At 36.3% G+C, this 23005-nt stretch overlaps 1 protein-coding gene across 2 annotated transcripts in view; it reads left to right on the top strand.

Moving 5' to 3' along the window:
- The first annotated feature begins 4010 nt into the window (after positions 1 to 4010).
- The window catches only part of LOC106877732 (uncharacterized), a 63806-nt gene continuing 44811 nt past the window's right edge, over positions 4011 to 23005 (top strand). Inside the window, exon 1 of one of the 2 annotated variants that reach the window (XM_014926705.3) lies at positions 4011 to 7064. In XM_014926705.3, coding sequence (XP_014782191.1) covers positions 5970 to 7064 — 1095 coding nt within the window. In that variant the 5' untranslated portion in view covers positions 4011 to 5969. Of the gene's footprint in view, positions 7065 to 19105; positions 21530 to 23005 lie in introns of those variants that run through there. The other variant, XM_014926704.3, reaches the window with a different exon arrangement.

Raw genomic sequence — 23005 nt, 5'->3', positions numbered from 1 at the left:
CTATTTCTCTATTCAATTCGTTCTATTCTCTGCTCGTTTATTCACTCACCCACTTATATATTTTATCCACAAAGCCAGAGTGCACACACACACACACACACACAATTTATGCTGCTCTGTCTGCTCCCTTATACTAAGGCAGAAAGCATCCACTCACCCATTTAGTTACAGCAACTGTGAACAGAACTGGCTGACTACTGCTGACTAAGTTCACCCCGAGCGACTAAGGCTGACTACGAATATTTAGTAGTCTCTCCCTTAACTGCATATCACCCTTCTATTTCTAAAAGAAATATACATTTCTCCATACAAAATAATAATAACTAAGAATTTCCAATCACTTTCAAGTGTGTGTTTTCATGTTATTGGTGGCCGTGAATACAGCCAGAGAAAGGCTTGCCTACATTGTTACTGTATTCAAAGAAAAATCACCCACGGCAAGCTAGCTTAGCTATATATATATATAAATTATTCATTCTGTTTTCTTCTGTTGCTAATCTAAGCGTCTACAAACAGTATTAACTACGTTTTACCTTTCTTGTTTTGTTTTTGTTAGGTTTGTTAGTATAGAGGAAAATTCCTTTTTTTTTTTTTTTCAAAAATAATATTAATCGTATGTTTTATACACACATTTCCCTTTTTATATTTGCTGCTGTCGTTCCAGGGTAATAATGTTGCTATTACTCACCCATTTATAAAAAGGAATATGATTGTAAACACTATCTTCCTCGTTCGTTTCTCCTCTTTCTCCTTCAACTAAATAATTAAAACGATATGTTTTAGAATTTTTTAATTGAATTCAATACTTACATCTGCTATTTAACAATCTCGTCCGGTTCTGAAGCGGTTCACAATGCCCCAATGTAAGGCATTCGGTTGTTCAAGTCATGATGGCCGACTCCCTCGTCATATCAGGCTGCACTGCTTCCCCAAAGATCGGGGAATGTGTCGGATATGGGCCCAGAACATGGGCGTTAGTTCCAGCCAGATAGAGAACTTCCTCGACATGGCCTGTTCGGATAACCAGAGCATACGGCGCCGATTTCGAATCTGCACTCTGCATTTTGAACCTCATTGTTTCGAACAGAACTTCCAGTTTATGCAGAACCCACGTATCTTACTGAAGCCGAGTGCCATACCAACAATATTCCAGACGAACAATGTCCCCACACCAAAATGGTATACCAAACTGAAACTAAACAGCCAAACTGACGTAAGGAAATCTTTTATTTTTTGTGAACCTTTTAAATATTGCTATTTTCTTTTACACACACACACATTCTTTTTGAATCATTTAAAAGGCAAACACTATTAACTCTGTTGCATCCCCTCTATACGATGGGTTAGAAACTCATATTGCTGTTGCTAGTAACAATAGTATAATTAAGATAACTACTTTTCAAGTTAATAATGTCAGTTTTGATGCAAACAATAGCACTTGAAATATATTATCGCAGTAATCAACTTTTAGCCTTTCATCTCTTTTGGGGTCGATAAAATTAGTGCCATTTACTGGGTCATAAAAGGAACCGCCAAGAATAATAGCAGATATTGTGTTGTTAATTTGTGATAAAGTAGAGGAGTGGGTGACTGAATAAAGGAACGGGGAGAAATTGATTGAGAAAGGAAAATAGCTAACATACCAGCATCAGTTACTTTAAATCTCAATTTCGTCTTTCCACATCTAGAGCTTTGGTGGCCTTCTACCAGAGTTAAACATTATTAAAAGCGTTACACGTGCCATTGTTTCACTACAATTAAGTCCAGGAGAATTTAGAACAACCATTGGAAGCACTAAAGTCTTTTGTTTACACAACGTTTTTGGTTTAAACGTAAGTCGGGAGGGGTATCTTAAAGTTATGTAATTTGATGATAACCAAGATCTGAAACGACAAATTTTTTTTTTCTATATTCTATCAACTTAATTGTAATCTACACCCTCGAAAACCTACCTTTTGTAAAAGTTTTATCGAAAGACGCATTTTTTAGAGAGAGACGTTGTAGTTGGTTGAATTAACTCAGTACATAAGAGCTATGTTTATTTACATTATCATATAGCAGGAAGTCGACCGTCATTTTATAAAGTTTGGAAATTACACATTATTAAAGTGTTCATGTTCTTATTTTTACACATAATATTGTTTCATTTTGTTGTGCTCCATTGCTGTTAGCATAACACAAACTTGTTTCGTTGTATTAAATATTTTAATTATCTCTTCAATTTCCTTCCATAATTAAGGCTAGTAAAGGTGTAAAACTTATAATAATATAGATATCTAAATAATGATTATAATAGCCATCAATTTATGGGATATGCTGCTAATAAAGAACACCATTAATAACTCCCATTTGAAATTATTTTTGTGTAAGTATACAATATATTTAAAAAATATTTTCTTTATTTTATCATTATTTAAGATTTTATCTGTAGTTGACAATCTATATATTTTCAAAGAATGTTTGAGCTTTACTTGTAACTTTCAAACGCGTGTACTTGTTTTAATAGGAGGGACAAGGTGATGAAATTTGATCTTCAGTTGTTGAGCCTCATGCAGGCTTATGGCAAGTGACCGAGACTTCTGGCGATTTGCTGTACTTGAGAAGATACGTCAAGCTAATTGAATTATGGCCAGTGCCGGTGACATGTAAAAGACACCTAGTACACTCTGTAAAGTAGTTGGTATTAGGAAGGACATCCAGCCGGAGAAACCAAGCCAAAACAGACAACTGGGGCCTGGTGCAGCTCCATGGTTTACCTGTACCAGTCAAAGCGTCTAACCCATGCTAGCATGGAAAATGGACGTTAAATGATGATAGGAAGCATCATCAATAGATGAGTTTTGCTAAACATATCAAAGCTTGCGAAGCTTAATGTTTGTCTTAGTTATTTTATATTTTAACTCTCCTTCTCTCATATACGTTCTTCTAGATTTCAACAAATGTCTCTCAGTTTTCCAATTAATGGAACTACCTACTCATTAACTTGTACCATAAATTTAGACTTGAGGAAAAATCAACATGCACTGTGAGATAGAACTGGAACCTTAAAACAGAAATACAGTCTGTTTGCTGGCCTCCACATGGTTTCCACATTATCCAATTTCATTCACAAGGCTTCAGTCAATCTTAGACTGTTACATGATATTTGCCTGCCATGAAGTTGGAACAAACCTAAAACCACATAATTGCAAAGCAAACTTCTTAGCCACATGTCCAATGTGCTTGATATACAAAGAAATGCACTCGGACTTTGTGCAGATGCATATAGAAATAGGTATCATATAGCATGCATTTCTTTAATATAACTGGGAAGAGGGACTAGCTATACAAAGCTTAGAACTTCAAATGGCAAACTTCCTACATATACATCCAGTGTCCAACTTTCTCTTTTATGTGTATGTAATTACATGGATCACATTTACCTTTATGAGGATTTTCATATATACATGAGTGGACAAATGAAAGAAAAAGGCATTCGAAATCTGGCTTGTTCAGGCTTCAGGTAACTAATACTGAATAAGATGGGTTTCTGTTAACAGGCCTACAAAACTTTAATTCACATGGAGCCAAATCAAAGTGTTTTAAATAGTAACACACACACACACACACACTCACATATCATATTTATTATACATATGGGAGAAAAGACGCGTGTGTATTAATCAGAGGTATACTAAGCAGCAATGATTGAAATATAGTTGTGTATAATTATATTTAACATGTTTATGTACACTCAAAAGTGGAAAGATTTCCACTGCAAAGACTGTCTCTGGAGAGAAATTCTTATAGATTCTATGGATGGGGGGCACTACTGGGCTAACGAAAATTTCTCCCCAAAAAGATTTTGCAACTGAGGTCTTTCAAATTTTGGGTGTAACACTATATTAAATATATTTGTACACACTTGTGTGTGTAGACTTTTGCTGCAAAAACTTTTAGGAGAGAAATTCTTAACCTAGTAGTGCCCTCCCCCAATCCATATATATATATATATATGTGTGTGTGTGTGTGTGTGTGTGTGTGCATACGTACATACATAATGGTTGTCCACCCGGAAGAGGATCATAACTATCACTGTGAAGTAGTGTCAGCAATGCCTGTGGAAGAGTTTTAAGTTGAGTACTGCAGCTTATACAGCACCACGACTCTCACTAGCAATACCAAGAAGCCTAGAGACAAAGTGTAAGATATATGGCTCAGAGCAGCAGGTTTTATGTACAAGTTAGCCTTCTAGAGAGATGCCTTAACATGGACCAGGAATCCCTCATTCCCAGTGGGCTTACTGCGCCCTCGGACACCAACCAGCTTATATATATATAGACACACATTATGCACTTGCACTCGTGCATGAGTTTGTGTGAAGAGTGTTTGGCTCACGATCATAAGTTCATAGCTTCAATTCCTGGACTAGGAAACATCATGTCCTTAAGCAAAGCATATCAGTTCACATTGCTCCAGTTTACTCGGCTAAAAATGAGTGGCAGCCCTCTCTTCCTCCAGTCGTTTTTCTGTTGGGTTCAAAGGTGAGAAGGCCCTTGGGTGTCTCCGTCAGCTCACATTAGGGTTAGTACCGAGAACAAAAAAAAAAAAAAAAACGCCTGGTACAAACTATCAGATCATACTCGCTTGCGAATGACGGCTATTTTTATATGTACATTTGTAGAGATGTACATGAATATATATATATATATACACACGCACATACATATATATATATACACACACACACACTTATGTGAACGTAAATTGTTATAGGGATGCTGATATTTATTTTTTTAATCTAATCATTTTCTTAATGAAAAAATAAACAGCTTCAAGCCTGTGGCAATAAATAACCTTTTCCCATTTAATGATAGCAGCAGTCACTATCAAATGTTTATATAGCTGTTGTAAATACTCGCTTCGGTTTTGTGGTAAATAATGACTATGTAGATGTTTACTTGGTAGGAAGGACTATTTCAGTTGGTAGACAACATAGAACTTGCTGCTTTCTACGTCAGCAGTTTGTGTAGTATACGTTATGTACATTAGGGGTACTACTTATGTTCAGGCCTGTTATCGCGAACGGCTTTCAGTTGCAATCTGATGTCAGCGACCTCGTATTATTAATCAACGTAGCTATTCTTGATGCCATTTCTCTTGTTTCGTCCTGTGGTTCTGTTTCTCTGTTTTGGAGTACATCTTGTTGGCCTCTTCTATTTTCTAAGCCTGCTGTGGAATGTTTCAGCCGATGCACTCATTCTCGTGGCGTATTGTTTCGCTCTCTGCCAACTTCGTTCGTCACCCACTGTGTAATAATAACTTGTGTTATCGGACTACAGTATATCACACATCTCTGTCTGCCTTATCACTCCAGTTAAAAACTTACACAACTGAACAATCTCTAGTCTACTTACACGTGTTTATAATCCTTTCTGTTTTATGTTTATGTTCATTTTATATCTCTTTATTGAGTGTACATAAGATAAATATCTATTGTCTTCTTACGTGATTTAATTGAATGTCACCAACAACGTACTACTACTGCTACTATTTCGATCGAGAATTATACAGTAGTCTTGTTATCACATGAATAACAACTTTAGATATCTTAGCGCCAGTCACTACTTTGCTCAGTTCGATGCTCGTAACAATTTTAATACTGTTATTGACTGCATTTAATCATCTAACGCTGTTGTTGCATTCACAACTCCTTTTAAAATTATGCAGATATCAGCTGTTATATAATTTAAACGCCACGTTTCTTTTCCTTGAAAGAGATTGTCTCATTTGCTTTATGTATAAAGTTATGCATTTTAAATTAAAATATTGAGCTTCGATTCCTGAATCAATCACCCATGTACTTTTGTGTTCAAATGCATCGTAAGGAATAATATACATATGAAGGGATTGAATTTTTTAAAGTTATATAACTTTAGTGTTACTGTTTTTTTCAATTGTTCAGCATTTTACTTGATTTATATACTATAATGGCAACTCAAGAGTCACAGAATGAGAGTTCCGCCGCCAATATTGAGGCCCATTCTACAAAGCGTGCCGAAGTCAGTGCCTGCGAGAAATTTGGTGAATATATTTTTTCTAAAGGAGAAAAATTACGACTCCATCAGTTGTTGTTGCAAATTGCTCGTGGTGATATGGAAGCCAAGCATCGCTTGAAAAATTATCTTTGTAGTTTTTTCCCTGATTTACGTAAAGATGACGGTACTTGGTATAAACACGCCGGTCTACGAGGTATTCGTTATGGCCTTTATCGCTTCATACTTAAGAGGGGCATCGATATATTAAATGACCCTTATTTCCTAGAGGCTAACAGAGTGTGGCAGAAGCATTCTTATAGTCTACAACAAACATTCTCAGCTGTCGGGAATGCCAAATCCGCAATAACTCTTGCTGATTTACAAAAAGCCTACAGCTGGTGTAACAGTGATCTGAATAATCCAAACAAGCTCCAGAAACGTGTCTTTATGGACATCGTCTTGTTTTTTGGTCGTAACGGCTATAAATGCCTCTCACAATTAACGAAACTTCATTTTCGCGTTAACAAGGATCAGAAGTTTGGTTTGCAATCTATAATCCTCACTGATGGTATTGTCAACACTGGCGAAAAGACTCCGACCGAATTAAGTAACACGAGTTGTAGGATGATACATGAAGTTCCAAATGAAGCATTGTGTCCTGTTAAAATTTTTGTAAGCTACTTATCAAGATTGCACCCACAAAGTGATAAGTTCTTTTGTCAACCCCGCTTTGGAGATGTGACAAATTCGCCTACCTGGTACACATTGCAACCACATGGCGGCAAGAGCATAGCTAACTTTATGAGAGAAATATCATCCAAAGCACACCTCTCACATTCATACACCAACCAATGTCTTCGTGCCACACTCAGCAGTCTCATTGTCTCAGATAAATTAGATCTGAAGAGCATACAGAAAGTAATCACTTACCAGTTACCTGGGCCAAAGTTGGACAGTGTCTCTTCTGAGAAGCCACCAATTGATGCCAAGCAGCACCATTTCAAAAGATTGATTTCAGCTGATTCTTCACTTTCATGGATATTTGAGGTTAGTCGAATTTTCTCTTTCACATCAATAAAGATTTATGTTCAGATTAAGGCATACTGGGAGTTTTGAACAGATTTTTAAGCAATGTATATGATTCATTGACTTAAAAAAAAAAAAAATTTTATCATGTTTGCACAACAGATACTTTTCAAAATCTCTCTCATTACACTGGTACATGTTTTAATTACATCATCATCATCGTTTAACGTCCGCTTTCCATGCTAGCATGGGTTGGACGATTTGACTGAGGACTGGTGAAACCGGATGGCAACACCAGGCTCCAGTCTGATTTGGCAGAGTTTCTACAGCTGGATGCCCTTCCTAACGCCAACCACTCAGAGAGTGTAGTGGGTGCTTTTACGTGTCACCCGCACGAAAACGGCCACGCTCGAAATGGTGTCTTTTATGTGCCACCCGCACAAGCCAGTCCAGGGGCACTGGCAACGATCTCGCTCGAAAATCCTACAGGAGCCAGTCAGGCGGTACTGGCAACGGCCACGCTCAAAATGGTGCATCTCATGTGCCACCCGCACAAGAACCAGTCCAGGGGCACTGGCAACGATCTTACTTGGCTTGCCGGGTCTTCTCACGCACAGCCCATTTCCAAAGGTCTCGGTCCGTAGTCATCGCCTCGGTGAGGCCCAATGTACGAAGGTCTTGCCTCACCACCTCAGCCCAGGTCTTCCTGGGCCTACCTCTTCCACGGGTTCCCTCAACTGTTAGGGTGTGGCACTTTTTCACGCAGCTATCCTCCTCCATTCTCACCACATGTCCATACCAGCGCAATCGTCTCTCTTGCACGCCACAACTGATGCTTCTAATGTTCAGCTTTTCTCTCAAGATACTTACACTCTGACGGGTATTCACATTGACATTACACATCCAACGGAGCATACTGGCTTCATTCCTTGCGAGCTTACGTATGTCCTCAGCAGTTACAGCCCATGTTTCACTGCCATGTAGCATGGTTGTTCGTACGCATGCGTCATACAGTCTGCCTTTTACTCTGAGTGAGAGTCCCTTTGTCGCCAGCAGGGGTAAGAGCTCTCTAAACTTTGCCCAGGCTATTCTTATTCTAGCAGCTACACTTTCAGCGCACCCACCCCCACTACTAACTTGGTCGCCCAGATAGCGGAAGCTATCGACTACCTCTAGTTTTTATTAGGTTGCAGTATTCTGCAGCCTGTAGTTTTGTATTGCTCACTGGTGTTGAATTTATCCATCCAGAGTTACTGAAATGTGCATCAGTAAATCTTCTGCATCAATTGATTAATCTACATGACTCAGTTTGAAAATTGCCAAATGACTAATATTGATAATATATATATATCTAAACAATTTAACAGGTGATATGCTTGATTGGAGGAATACTATTCATTGATTACAGTGAAATATAAACCTTATATCACATTTAAGACACATTCAATTGAGCCTACTTTGAAACATATTTTCTTTATTTTGTTAAGCAGGAAGGATAGTTCTCATGACCTTTATAGGCCCTTCCAGACTAGTAAAACTGATTCCATTGACATTCTGTTTAAACTATGACAAGTCAATGACTGCAGTAAAGTCCAGGTCGCAATGTATACCCCTCATTGAAGGTATTGTTGCTAGTGTCAACAACACCTTTTGGAGAGTATTTGGGGGTGGGAGTGCAGTGTTCTGTTATTGATTAGTGCAGAGCCTAGACTATGGAGGAGAGTTACAATATGAGTGATGAAAGGAGGTGAGATAAATAAGTCAACAGTACTTGTGTTTTGGCTTGAGACCAGCCAGCTTTGAAGTGCAGAGACTATTGTTGTCACAGCAGAAAAGGCAGAAAGAAAACAGCACTTTTTTGACAGCCAAAGGCTCTGAGTGTGCTTGTGAGTATCCTGATTACAGTGTTTTCAACATTGCATACCACTACATACTCTGCAATTTTTGAAACCAATGAAATAAAATAACTTGAAAATAGGTGATGGTTGGCAACAGGAAAGGCATACGGTTTTCTCTACCTTACACTAATTCCATTGCAATTTTCACTCTCCCTACTTCTCTTATTTTTTTAACTCCACTTTACCTCTAGAGAATCTTGGATTCCAGTTTTCTATTTTTTCTTCCCTGTATTATTCTGAGTTACAAAATTTGGTAGATTCATTGAAAGTTTGTATGTGTTGCCTTGCTTTGGATTGTCAAATCTTTGATGGAGTTGCGACATACCATGTCTTCAGTATTTTTAAACTGCGTTTAGAATTGGGGTTGAATGTTTTGAACATTACGCAGTACAATGTATTCTTCTAAATGCTTGTCTTTTTTTTTTTTTTTTTTTCTCATTGGTGTAATTATAGTTTAGTATCCATTCCCACCCCAGATTTTGTTTCTTAGTAACTTTTGTAATTCTACAAATTTTGCTTGTGCCAAGGAATCAGCCAATTTATATTCTCTCTTTGGATGGCTTAATTTCTTAGATATTACCTTTTCTTAAACATTAAAAAGATATACTATGGCATAAAAAGTTTATTTATTGTCATCTGTGAGTTTCTTTACGGTTTCAAATCTACCATGTTACATTTAAAATAACTTCTGTTGTCTCAAATTTTAAAAAAATTTTGAATTGGTACATGTCGGATGATCAAATGTACTTCAGCTCTGATCATCTCCTCTTTTTAATGGCTATCTTGAACTACATTATCTAAAGCAGTAGTTATTAGACTTTTGTACCTCAGTGCTTCCTTCCAGGAAATGGTTTTCATAGGTTCTAACTCCACTTTGTCTTTAAAAAATAATAATAATAAAAATTTTAAAAAAAGATGCAAACAGATACTAATTTTGCAGGTAATTTATTATACCTATTATTGTAGCCTGTTCAGCATATGCTTTTTAGATGTTTGCTTGGGTATTGCCCCCTATGTTAAATTTTTATGGAAATTAGTATAGAAGACAAGGACCTATATAATGAAATTATACTGGACCTTGGCACATCATCAGTTGTTTCTACTTGCTGATATGTATGCCTTAAAATTTTAACTTTTAAAAGTTTTTTTTTTTTTTGATGTGTTTCAAATACGACTACCTGGTTTATATTTTATTTATGAGAAAAATTATTATGCCCACTTCCCACATTTGCTGTGCTTTGTGAGCTCACAATGTCTGTGAGTGGTCATTGTATCCCTGGTTAAAAGCTACTTATCTGGGACGACAGAGTATACTTAACATTGAGTGACCACCTAACAATTATTTTTTAAACACCCCCCTTCAGTATTTAAACATAAAATAGTATAAAAATAGTAGACAGTAACTCCCTTGAAAGGTTTTGTCTACTAAGACAAAATATTTCATGTGTTGTGATAGTGTAGTGCATCTTAAGAAATATTCTTATTGTTACTAACCGGTCATATTTATGCTAACATTAAGCAATTTTAAGTCCATAAACTGGACCCCCTGTTTGGCAATATCAAATATATGACTATTCTTCGTACTTTTTTTTTCTAAATTATCACGCATCCATACTTCAGTTCTGGTTTGTAATTGGCGTGTACAGTGAAAGTAGAGTCAAACGGTACCGTCTTTTCTGATTCGGTAGGTAGAGTGACATTTTTTATCTGGCAATTGTCACCAGTGATGGTGGGGGTTCTATCCAGGATACAATCCCTTCCTGGTGGGTGGTTGGCTAGGCTGAAGATGTATTATTATTTTGACATCATATACTTTCAGGGTCCCTCAAATAAGTTGTACCATTACAAGAAATCTTTATTATTCTTGGGATGATTAAAGTATTGGGCCAGAATCGGAAATGATTGTTACCATTGAACAACCCATATAAAGAGGTTGTAAATGTACCAGGTGGCCCCAACTTCTAAAATATTTTGATAACTTAATTCAGCTTGTGCTTATATTTGCATTAAGTGTGTTCAATAATCTAGTTTTGAAGGATGACGAATTTCAACAATATGTTATAGATACTTTATATCGGTTTCTGTGGAATTTGATTTCAAACAAACGCGATGTTGCCCGATGCAATTTTATACCTGAGTGTACTCGTAGTGTATTTGACAGCTTACGATCTGTTGCTGTTATGGTTTATTTCCCTTGCTACATTTCAGCTGTAGGGCAGCATAAGCCAATCAGCAGTGAGTGTTTGCGTCATATGATAGTGTCTGTGCTGCTAACTCAGACAAACATTGAATTGTACGTCTGTCAGCCCCCCTCCCCTATTTGTATTTCTTTATGAAATCTTTTACCGTAAACATCCTCGAATTATAAGAAAACAAAAGAAACGTTGTCTGACTGTAAAAAATATTGATTTACTTTTCCACTTTGTTATCTATGCAATACGATGGTTAAACGGTGTTGTTATGGTACATGTAACACTGACAATAGATTTCCCGAGAGGTTGGCGGGCGGTGTTCAGTTCATACCTTTTCCGAAGCCCAAACAAAACCTAGAGAAATGTCTACGATGGATTCTGTGCTGTGGTAGACCTTCCTATCAATTCAACGTTAATCGCATCAGCAGAGCAACATATATTTGTACCAAGGTATAATTTTATCATTTTTACGAACTGTAGTTTCTCGGGTTTATTTTAAATGTTTGCCTTTATCCTAATTTGAAAACTGATGTCTCTAGCAAGTCGAGATCTGTTTGTGTGCCTATGTAGTATTTGAGTGAGAACGAGAACTTACACACACACACACACACACAGTTCAAATTAGGTATTATATTACTTATCAAAACATGCAAAATTTTACATTATTCAAAGTGAATGTTTGTTCATGCGATATTATACATCTTACATTACTGCACACGGGCTTTACTTTAAAAGCAGTAAATACGAGTTTTTACTTTATTTCCTTTTTAATTTCAAAGTAATACCATGAATATTCATCTCTTGTTATCAATATCAAATCTATAGTCGATTATCTTAGTTTGATGTCTACCTTCATTTTTGTTTATCATAAAAATTCAGGAGCAGCTCATGATTATTCATTTTAATTTTTAAAAATAGGTAAAGAAGTCAATATATTTGCTTCCCATGTGTTCTTGATATTCGTTATTATTAGAGCCTAAGGTTGACAGCGAGAACTTTTGTTGGCTTTTGTAATAGATATCAATCAGAATGTATTGACTATATCCTGCTTAACCATCTTCACTAGTTCAGTAGACAAGCCTTAATAGAAATAGCATTTTTGTTGGTATCAACAAAAGCTTCATTGGTTTTAATGAAGTAGGTAAATTATCCTAATCCGTTTTAACATCCGTATATATATATATATATATATATATATATATATATATATATATATATATATATATATGCAATAGATTGGAGAACACTGCACAAGGCTCATTCATCAACTTTATCAGATTCAGTTTGATCTCCTTACATAAAGACTTTCTTGAATACCAAACTCCAATCAAATTATACACTTTTACAACTAGTTTCATGTTGCGATTATAATGAAATATATACAACCCCTCTTTCTTTTGAACTGGTTAGAGTGTCCTTTCCATTCAACTGTTTTGCCTAGCAAATTTTTATATTCAATCTTGAACATCATAAAGTGATAGGCTCGTAACAAATCTAGTCTATGGCCCATTAATTTTCTTACAGCATTCTTAAAAATCTGTGAATATCGCAACAGTCTTAAAGGAAAATGTACTTTTCCTCACTGATATATATCTGAAGATTGGGGGTGGGGTTCTAAATTAACTTGTGTATGTAGACTTGATAATTTGCAGTTATTCTTCCACAGAAAACAGGTTTCCATATGCCTGTTGCATTTAGTAATGTTCCTGGCTTTTTAAACTTTAGCACTGTTTGTAATCCTGTACCGTAATCACTTTACTTCTGAGTGCCTAGACACAAATTATGTATTCCTGCTAGTTTGCAGAATATCTGAATGTAAACAAGTTCTAAGTGAAATAACTGCATAAGCAAGCTTATTTTTATATTTCCGGTTGTATTCATTTCACTTGACTTACAGTTTTGGGTTTTGAATTGCATAACTTGTGTAGAAAAATATATATTAATTCATTGTAATTTGTTATTTTGTAAATACAGCATGTTCCGAATGCTTCGAGTGTGTAAAAAAAAATATTCTCAAATGATGAGTATTTAGTGGAATCCATGAAGTTTTACATTTATGATTTAACTCACCTAAACATTTTAATGAATCATGGAAGCTAATTATTATTTTTCTGCAAATTCCCACATCAACGGTGTTAACGCAGTCAATTGGCTATCATGTATTATGGGTTGACTGGTGTTATCAGGAGAGACGGAAAGTTTTTGAATTTCTAACCCTTGACTCTAATGATGATATATATATATATATTCAAAATTCTTTTTCAGTACTCCTTCCTTTACCATATGCTCATTGTTTTCCTCCGTCACATTCATGTAATCTTATCTTCTTGATCATCTCATTATTCTATTTACCCCTCAGTCACGTTTGTTTTGAAAGAACGAAAACAACGTTGAATAGAGAGGACACTTTAATCATGCAAAGACAAGGTGACTTCTTTCACTGACAAATATGAGCAGACGACATTGGATGGAAAGAACCCTTTGGTCCTGTCAAGGACATCACAATCTCTCTTCTGCTGTGAGTACAAGATGCCCTCAAGCAAGTTTGTAAATGTGATGTGGATGGTGTTAACAAGAACATCCAGCAGCAGAGACCATATCCATGTCAAAAGTGTGATGATGTTCACCAACTCGTGTAGTGGTAACAACAAATAAGAACTGTCTCAGACAGTATAAATTATGATTATGGTTCTCTTTGAAATTTGGGTGCAAATATTCTATGAACAGTCGGTAAACTTTTAACGTATAGAGGTGACATCTGTTTGAATATTTAATGGTAGTTTATGCGTTTCTGCATTAAAGGTTTTGGGGGAAATAATAATTTGCATTCGCTCCCACAAAGTTTGGTAAAAGAAATCGTATGTAGGTGAATGGTGCAGTTCAATGTTAACTGCTTGAAAAATTGAGTTGATAACCACGTTTTAATATTCGTAAATTTTAGAGAAATTTCCGTGAATTTTTAATGAGGGGTGGTGGGGTTACTCTCTGAACTTAAATCTGAATCTTGACATTTGTTCAGCATATGTTTATGAGTTGGGTTGAATTGAGCTCGGTTTGTACATATATTGACTATACATGCAGAAGACTATGAACCTAATTCTCTTGATTGCAAAATCATTAGTGTCGTACTGAAGAGTATTTAGCTACGTTCTAAGTTAAAATCTGGGGGTCGACAAAAAAAATTAACAGTCAAGTACTAAGATCCATTTATATTCCTATAATACATTCTTAGATGTGAATAAAATTATAAAAGACATTCTACTCTTCCTTCGAAACGAAAAATGAATTTCTTTTGTGGTGAATTTATTGTTATTGTTGAAGTATGTCAAATAGTGGGTTAAGAAATTGAAATATGATATCGAAATTGGATTTAAGTTGTTTTCTATTTATATATCTCTGTCCCTCCGTGTCGTTTATTCGTTTCTCTCTATCTTTTCCGCTGTTCCTTAGCAACACGCTCTTCCTATTGCTGCAAATACAAGTTATGTGCCATATATGACCCAATGAATCATAATCACCGACTCAACACTGGGTCGCAATTGTTAAGCTGTTAAACTACTATCTCTCTCTCTCTCGCTCGCTCGCTCACTCTCTGGTTTTTATTCATTCACTGTTCTGCTTTTCAGTGACCATATGTCTTTGATGCTTTAAATGAATTTTCTTAAACACTTCAAAATTTTAAAATGGTAATTATCCTAATCCAGTGAACCTAGACGGACACACATCTACTATATAGGCTCGTATGTATTTCTGAATAGGCGCGTGCATCACCTATTTCATAGACGCCTTAAGTTACCTTACATTTCCATTTATTCCGTAGAATCACCGCGTTTCACTGTTGAATTTCAGCATAATACTCGTTTGTCAATACGAGACAGTAAAAAATATAACCTGATCTTTTTAAATTTACCCTCACTCAATGTTACGGAGCTATTCAAATTCTTATACATACTCTCCAAAATAAACATTTAAAATTTTTGCTTTTGAATTAACACATGCCACATTGTATAGCATTTGGTTGCACCAGCCACGACGGTCGATTACCTCGTCATATTCGGTTGCATTGTTTTCCGAAGGACCGAGAAAAATGTCGGATCTGGGCCCAGAACGTGGGTATTGACTCTGGCCAGTTGGAGAATTTTCTTGATATGACATGTTCAAACATTGCAAAAATACGGTGCAAGATTCGAATCTGTACGCGCCATTTCGAAAGTCGGTATTTAGAGATCGGCTACCGCTGCAAATTACCACGAATGAAATTGAAACCTGGTGCAATACCCACTCTTTTTCATAGTAAAGGATCTTTACCACAAAAACAGACTACTGAGGATGACAAACGGATTACTGTAAGGCTTACCTTTACGATTGTTCATTATTATTATTAATTTTGTTGGTTATATTCACAGTATTATCTTATTCTTTTTCTTGTTTCAGTCTTTGAACTGCGACCATGCTGTAGCACCGTCTTGGCGGGTCAGTCGAACAAATCGACTTCAGTGCTTTTTTTAAAATTAGATACTTATTCTCTCGGGTCTCTTTTGCCGGACCGATAAGTTGTCAAGCGGTGGGAGTCTGTTCAATATGTAAATGCACACTATACACATAAGACGAGTTTTCACAATTTCTGCCTATTAAATTAATTCACAAGGCATTAACATTGGTCGACCTGGTGTTGTGGAAGACACTCACCTAAGGTGTCGTGCAGTGGGATTGAACCTGAAGCCACGTGGTTGCGAATCGAAAGCTTCGTCGATAAATTAACTGCTATATAAATTGCTGGATTTTATCCAATCGATCACGCCTTTATTTAAAATGTGTGAGTAACTTATGGGAAATATATTATACACGTTGTTACTGTTATATTCTCATATTAATACAGCAGAAACAGTGCATTTCACTTGAAAAATATCTTACTGCATTTTCTTCATTCATTCCCTAATAAGTTAAGTTTACGTACTAGAAAAACCGGTTACAATTACTGTAAAAATTTTAGATTTCAACTAAAAGAACGCAAACCGGTAGTAAGGAAGAAAGAACAAAGCAGTTATTAAATGAAGTATGCACAACTCCCACAGTTTGTACTATGCTTGAAGGAATGTTGGTATTCCCCTCTAAAAATGTGTATGATAGCCAAGTACACCTACTGAGCATCATCTGATACTTGAGGGAGGTGGGATGCGAAATCGATAAAAATAAGATATCAGTTTTGCACTAGTTACTTTAGTCGACTATACATACTCTCAGGGAAGTTTATTGAACTGCATGTGCCGTCAGTATAACATTAATCATGTTACGCATATTTATTATGCTTGTGCCATTTAAGAAAATATGTAGAGTTTATGGCGTATGCATATAGCATAAAAAAAATTCCCCTTTGGGGAACAAAAATTCCAGCTAAAATAAATGCATCACATTCTCTTTTCTTAATACACAGGAACCCGCTTATAACCATAGGTATTTACTTAGTGGGCTTCAAAACACTCCGTGTATTTTTTTTATCTTTTGCTTATTTTCTTAAAAGTCTCTTTCTCTCTCTCTCTCTCTCTCTCTCTCTCTCCACGTGTTTGTCTTGTAATCCTGTAGAATGGAGTAAGATTGCAATTCTCCAGTTTGAGGTGGGAATGTGCCCCCACCCCCAAATTGTTTATATTTCTTACAGCCACTCGCTTTCCTTTTTTTTTTTCTTTTGGTTAGAGTGTTTTTATTTTGGACTTTTTCGTTTCAGCCCACTCTTAGATTTATATTTTAGAGCTCTGACATGATACTGCAACAAAAAAATCAATATTTTAATTTTATTCTTATTAACACCACCTTGCACCTTGGGCAGATTCCATCTGTTGCAAGCATTCAGGCCTTTTCTCTGGTTTAAGGATGCCTTCCTCTTCCCTTTTCTCTATTCACAGTGGCCCTTTGCAAGGTTATGAGCACTGGCTTTTCTCCTGACTAAAACAATTTAAAAGGGGTATACTTGTAAATGTACATATATATGATGGCTATTAAGTACATGTATGTCTGCATGTACATACAAATATATTTGTGCCAGCATGTCTCTGTGACTAAGAAGCTGACTTCCCAATGACATGGTTTCTGGGTCAGTCACACTGTGCAATACCTTGGGCTATAATTTTCTACCTTTGGGTAAAGGAAAATACAGGAGGATCAGTTAATTATGCGGCGCTGGGTACAGGTGCCATCACGAATTTCGCTTTCGCGTGCCCCAACAGGTCTTCGCAAGCCTAGTTTAGTGTCCAATGAAGGAGATGACGTTGGCATGGGTGAATGATGATATATGTACGTTTGTATATATATATGTATGTATGTATGTGTGTGTGTGTGTATATATATATATATATATATATATATATATATATATATATATGTGTGTGTGTGTGCATGCATGTATGTATGTGTGTATATATATATATATATATATCTGTGTGTGTGTGTGTATATATGTATGTATATGTATATATATATATGTGTATATGTATATATATCCCATGCTAGCATAGAAAGCAGACGTTAAACAATGATGTATATATATATATAGATATATATATATATATATTATGTATGTATATATATATATTATGTATGTGTATATGTATACTTGTTTCAGTCATTTGACTGCAGCCATGCTGGAGCACTGCCTTTAGTCGAGCAAATCTTTGGAAGCCCAGTACTTATTCTATCGGTCTCTTTTTGCCGAACCGCTAAGTTACAGGGACGTAAACATACCAGCATCAGTTGTCAAGCGATTGTGGGGGGGGGGGGGGGGCAGACACACAAACGCACACACACACAAAATTTAAGTTCCTCTCCAGTGCATGGAATTGTCAATAGATGCCTTATAGTTCTTGTTTTATCTCATTGAGTTTTCAGTTCAAATCCTGCTGTAGCCTACTTAGGTGAGGGACTTAATCCAGTGCCTTGTTCATTGCCACCACCTGACACCTTGGGTAGCTTAGTAGTATTCCACCCTGTTGCAAAGCATTTAGCCAGGTCTCCAGTTTGAGGATACTTTGTATGGGTATTTATTTTGTTTCTTTACTATTAAATGAGTACAATAATTTGTGTAATGAAATAGATTCAATGAAATGTTATAAACACTTGTTGACCAAATCCTACTAAGTCCTCACCCACATGAACTTGGAGGTTTCTACTTATTTTTTCTTAAGTCACACCATAACAGCTGTAAGCCTTTTATATCTGACCTTGCTCAGCTTATTCTAATTCTACAACCACATTCCAAAACTCCTCACATTTGTTGCTGTGTTTAAACACGTTCTGTCCTGATATCCAGGCAATAAAATGCTTTCTTTCGGTTCGGATGTGGTCCCCCACCCCCACCGCTTTGTTGTTTAAGAAACACTTAACTGATACTTACAAACTCTTTGAAATCACCCGTAAGAAAATCCAGCATCAGAATGTATTGTTGGTTATTTAGACTAAATTTAAGCTAAGTTTGGAAATTACTTTCATTGAAGTTAAATTTTCAAAAATAATGTATTGTCTATTATATACTATTAGTCATATCTGCAATCATAAGTTCAATATTCTTGTACGTATTTTAAAATTTATATAATATACAAGGATTTCTATTATAGTCACACTGGTTTTGTTTTTGAAAAAGAAGCAGGATTTCTTTTTTTATATTTGGTGGACAGGAGGACATTGACTTCCCTGACACTAAGACATGCCATTTGTGGGTGTAAGTGTCTAAGAATTTAATTTAAACGTCAATCCTACCATACAGTCTACAGTTGCTTAATATTATTATAAAAGCATGAACGCCACAAATACCAAATTTTCTTGACTAAATCGAGATTTATATGTTGAAATTGAAATCAAATAATTTAGTATCACGTGTACACACACACACACACACGTGTCGTCTAAGAGACCATAGGTCAGGGAGAGGATGACTCGTATATCTGTTAGTAGTGTAGGTATATTATCCGAAATTCGGATTACGTATATATTAAAAATGGGGAAGATCGGTTTATAGGATTACCACAGGTTTCCCGTCCATAAAGGGTTTAGCTATTTGGTGTATCTTCAGATAGTAAAACCTGGCGATACGCCATAAAGTTATATCCTTTATGGACGGAAGACCTGTGGTAATCCTATAAACCGATCTTCCCCATTTTTAATATATACTGTTCTACATCTTCGAGTTCGCTTCTTCTTTCGGATTTATGTTTTTTACAAACACATACACATACGTAACAGTTGGAACTGTTTTCAGATAGAAAAACGTAAGCAATTTTAAGACAAATTGGACTGAATTCACTGCCGTTATTTTGCAAAATAGAATACGGTATACAAATGAAACCGTAATTTTTTTTCTTTCTTTATATGATAGCCTTTTTTATATTGAGAACGCACTTCCTCGTTTACAATTGAATATACATAATTCTAATGACATGTAATTTGTTGGGAGATGTGTGTTCATTTTTTTAGCTGTTGACAACATCTATTCATATTTCGTGTAGATGGCAACGATAATATTAAATAAACCCCATTAAGAAAAGTAATTTTCCTTCTATACACTACCGTTCTTGCCTAGATACTTCTATAGACCCTCTGCTGCTTGCTTCACGCAGCCAAACTGCCTCTGGCAGCCAACTGCCATAAGACTGACCGTGACGTCACACAACAACAGTGCGGATAAATTTCAGTCAAGTAGTGCAGTAGCATTTTAGCTTTTGTTTTAAATATTTTATCTTAGGACACGCGGTAAGGAAAAGTTTTGAGAATTTCAGTAAACTATAATCTGTTCTGAGGTAAAATCGTAATGATATCATAGCAAATGAATTACCTACAAGTACTTAAATTTCTAAATCGCATACTAGTCATAGCTAGCGCAAATGAAGTAGAGTGTTGATAAAAATAATTTTTGACGTCACGTAGTTTACTAATTCTCAGCATTCGCTTGACGTTTTCGTGCCTCTTACGTGAGTCTGTTTTGAGATATCCTTTATTTCCATTAGTTTCCCACTCTATGATATATATATTTATATATATATATCTTCCTACTCATACATTTGAAATATTGCTAGTGTTACTGATTGTAATTTGGCTGGGGATGAAATATATGAGGCCTGTTAGAAACCAGATTTTAAAATGTCAAACAAAACATGCATATTGCCGCACAATAACCACACTGCTTATTATGCCAACCAACTATAACTGCTGGTATATTGCACTTGTCTTTGTACGTAACTAACTCGACAGTATGGATACTTTTGCTGTTGATGGGCAACATAAGGTCGTGCCTAAAAATACAAGACGTGCCAATGAAAAAGCGGCCCGTGCTTTACGGGATTATTTAAAAGATAACAGTTTATCCACAGATTTCGAATCTTTGGACGCCAAAGAGCTGAGTGAGCTGCTGGTATTATTTTACCGAGATGTACGAAAGCGTGATGGTGATCAATATAAGGTGACCAGCTTGGAAGGCTTCCGATATGCACTTAACCGATACTTTCGGCTTCCACCGTATCTTAAAACATTTGATCTCATTAAAGATGAGATATTTGAAGAAGCTAATGCTCATTTTAAAGAAACTGTTAATGAGCTGAAAACTAGTGGTAAAGGTGAAGTAACCCATCACCCTATTATTTTGGATGAAGATTTAGAAAAGTTATATTCATCCGTTTATTTTGACATCAATACACCGTTAGGCTTACTGAATAAAGTACAATTTGAGATCCGGTTATATTTCTTCCGAAAAGGTCCCCAGAGTATGGTAGAAATGACTAAGAAGACGTTCGAAGTCCGCGTTGATTCGCAGACCGGGTATAAGTATATGTGTAAAGCTGAAGAACAGTCCCCACGCAGTTTGAAGACCAAGACCGTATCGGTGTGTTCTGCTTCTAACATCCAAGCAACAGGTCCGTCTGCAATTGACATTGAAGAATTAACATATATCGTTGAAAGGCCCAATGATCCAAACTGTCCTGTGAAATCATTTGAAAAATATAAGAGCAAGCTCCATCCGCTTTGCCACCGATTATGGCAAAGACCGATATCTCCTTATTCGCCCGAAGGCTCAGTCTGGTATCGAAACATTGCTGTAGGTCGAAATACTTTACAAAGGTTTATGCCTGAACTTAGTCTTGCCTGTTCACTCTCACAAAAGTACAGCAACCATTCCATTAGAATAACTGGTTCCAACAAGACCGTTTTATCTGGGGGTTACAATTTTACTTTGCCGTATGCTAAAGATTCTCGCCTCGAGCGTAAAACCTTAGAAGGTGAATCAAATCATTCTTCAAACTCTGGTGCAACGCTTTTAGCTAGCTCAACGAATGCTCGGGTTATTGATAATTCTGGTGATGGTTCTCTGGACCTGCAGGTAACATTGATACGCAATGGCACTGAGAAGGACCAGGTAGGTGGCATTCTGATTAATATCTGATATCACGCTTGTTTTAAGATGTTTTTATAGTCTGTTAAGATATCTAAGATAAGAATGATCGGCTTTCACAAGTAGGAATATGAAATAGTATAAAAAGTTGGGGATCTTGATATTTTATATTTTTGAAGGCCAAAGGCTTGTTATTAATGTAGAATGCCCATCCCATTTTGTGGATATCTTAATACATTAAGCCAAACTTTGAAAGAGTGGTTTTAGCTTACATTTATCAGTAAATACATCTAAAAAAAATAATGCCTCTGCTTCTTCCTGTAAAATGTTTCAGAAATAGGTGCATGCGTAAGAAGTGTGGTAAAAAGTTTGCTGAATTCAGTCTCACTTACGTGGCACCTTGGACAAGTGTGGCTTCTAAAGTTTCGAGCCGACCAAAGGTTTGTGAATGGATTAAGCCCATCGTGTGTGTGCGTTCACATCCTTGTAACTTAGCTATTCGGCAAAAGTGAAAATAAATATTGGTGTCGATTCGTTCAACTAAAATTCTTCAAGGCGGATCCTCAGCATGGCCTCGGTCTAAAAGAATTTTTTTTTTAAATTAGAAATTATTCACATCAACTTTTATTGGTGCTATTGAAGTTTAACTTAATCCCTATATATGTAGCAAAAATTTTTTTTTCGCTGCCAATGAATGAATCGTACGAAAGATTTGACACACGAACATCAACAAACATCGATCTATTACCATATTTGCCATACTTGACAACTAATACCGACGTCAGAGCGCTTCGTGGTTGCCCAGTCCCCCCTGTAATAACATGGAAATTCCCCTCAAAGTACATCGTACTGAAAGGACACTTTGGATTATATCCTAAGCTACTTCAAAGAAACAGATTGATCATGGCTACAGTGCTTGCTTGATCATTGCTGGCCTGGGTTTAAACAGCAACAATGTGTTCTGTGCCAGATGGGTCTCTTGCAGTAACCGGAGCTGTAGGGCTGACTTGATCAAACTCTCGTTTTCCAAATATTTTGTGTTCTTCGAAAAGACGTGCTGATATAATCTTTTGTTTTTACTTTTACCTATATTTCCCCTCCCCAACATTTTTTGTAGTCAGTCAAATTACCTGATTTAGTTTTAATCCAAATATATCTAGTTTTGTTTTTGATATAACGATCAACATGTCCACAATTAAGAATCACCAGAAAGTACGAACATAAATTTGCCAGTGTCATTTCTGTCTGTACGCCTTAACTTTAGGTGTGCACTTTCTTTGTAGTTGTTTTAACTTGGCGTTGTGTTCCGTTGGTAATCAGGTATAGGGTCGCTGGTAAGTATCACATAACCTACAACTAAACAAGTCAAACCACTTCACTTGGCTAAGCTCAAATAGAATGCAATAAGCCGCTGCCATGAAATATTCTTCGCAGTAAGCACTTTTTCTTTAGCTTGTACTTGGATCGCCTTCTGGTGCACTGAGAGAATGCAGCCAGCCA

Source organism: Octopus bimaculoides, chromosome 3 (assembly GCF_046866305.1).
Source record: "Octopus bimaculoides isolate indiv1 chromosome 3, ASM4686630v1, whole genome shotgun sequence".
Taxonomy (NCBI): domain Eukaryota; kingdom Metazoa; phylum Mollusca; class Cephalopoda; order Octopoda; family Octopodidae; genus Octopus; species Octopus bimaculoides.
This window is presented reverse-complemented; position numbering and strand designations above follow the sequence as displayed.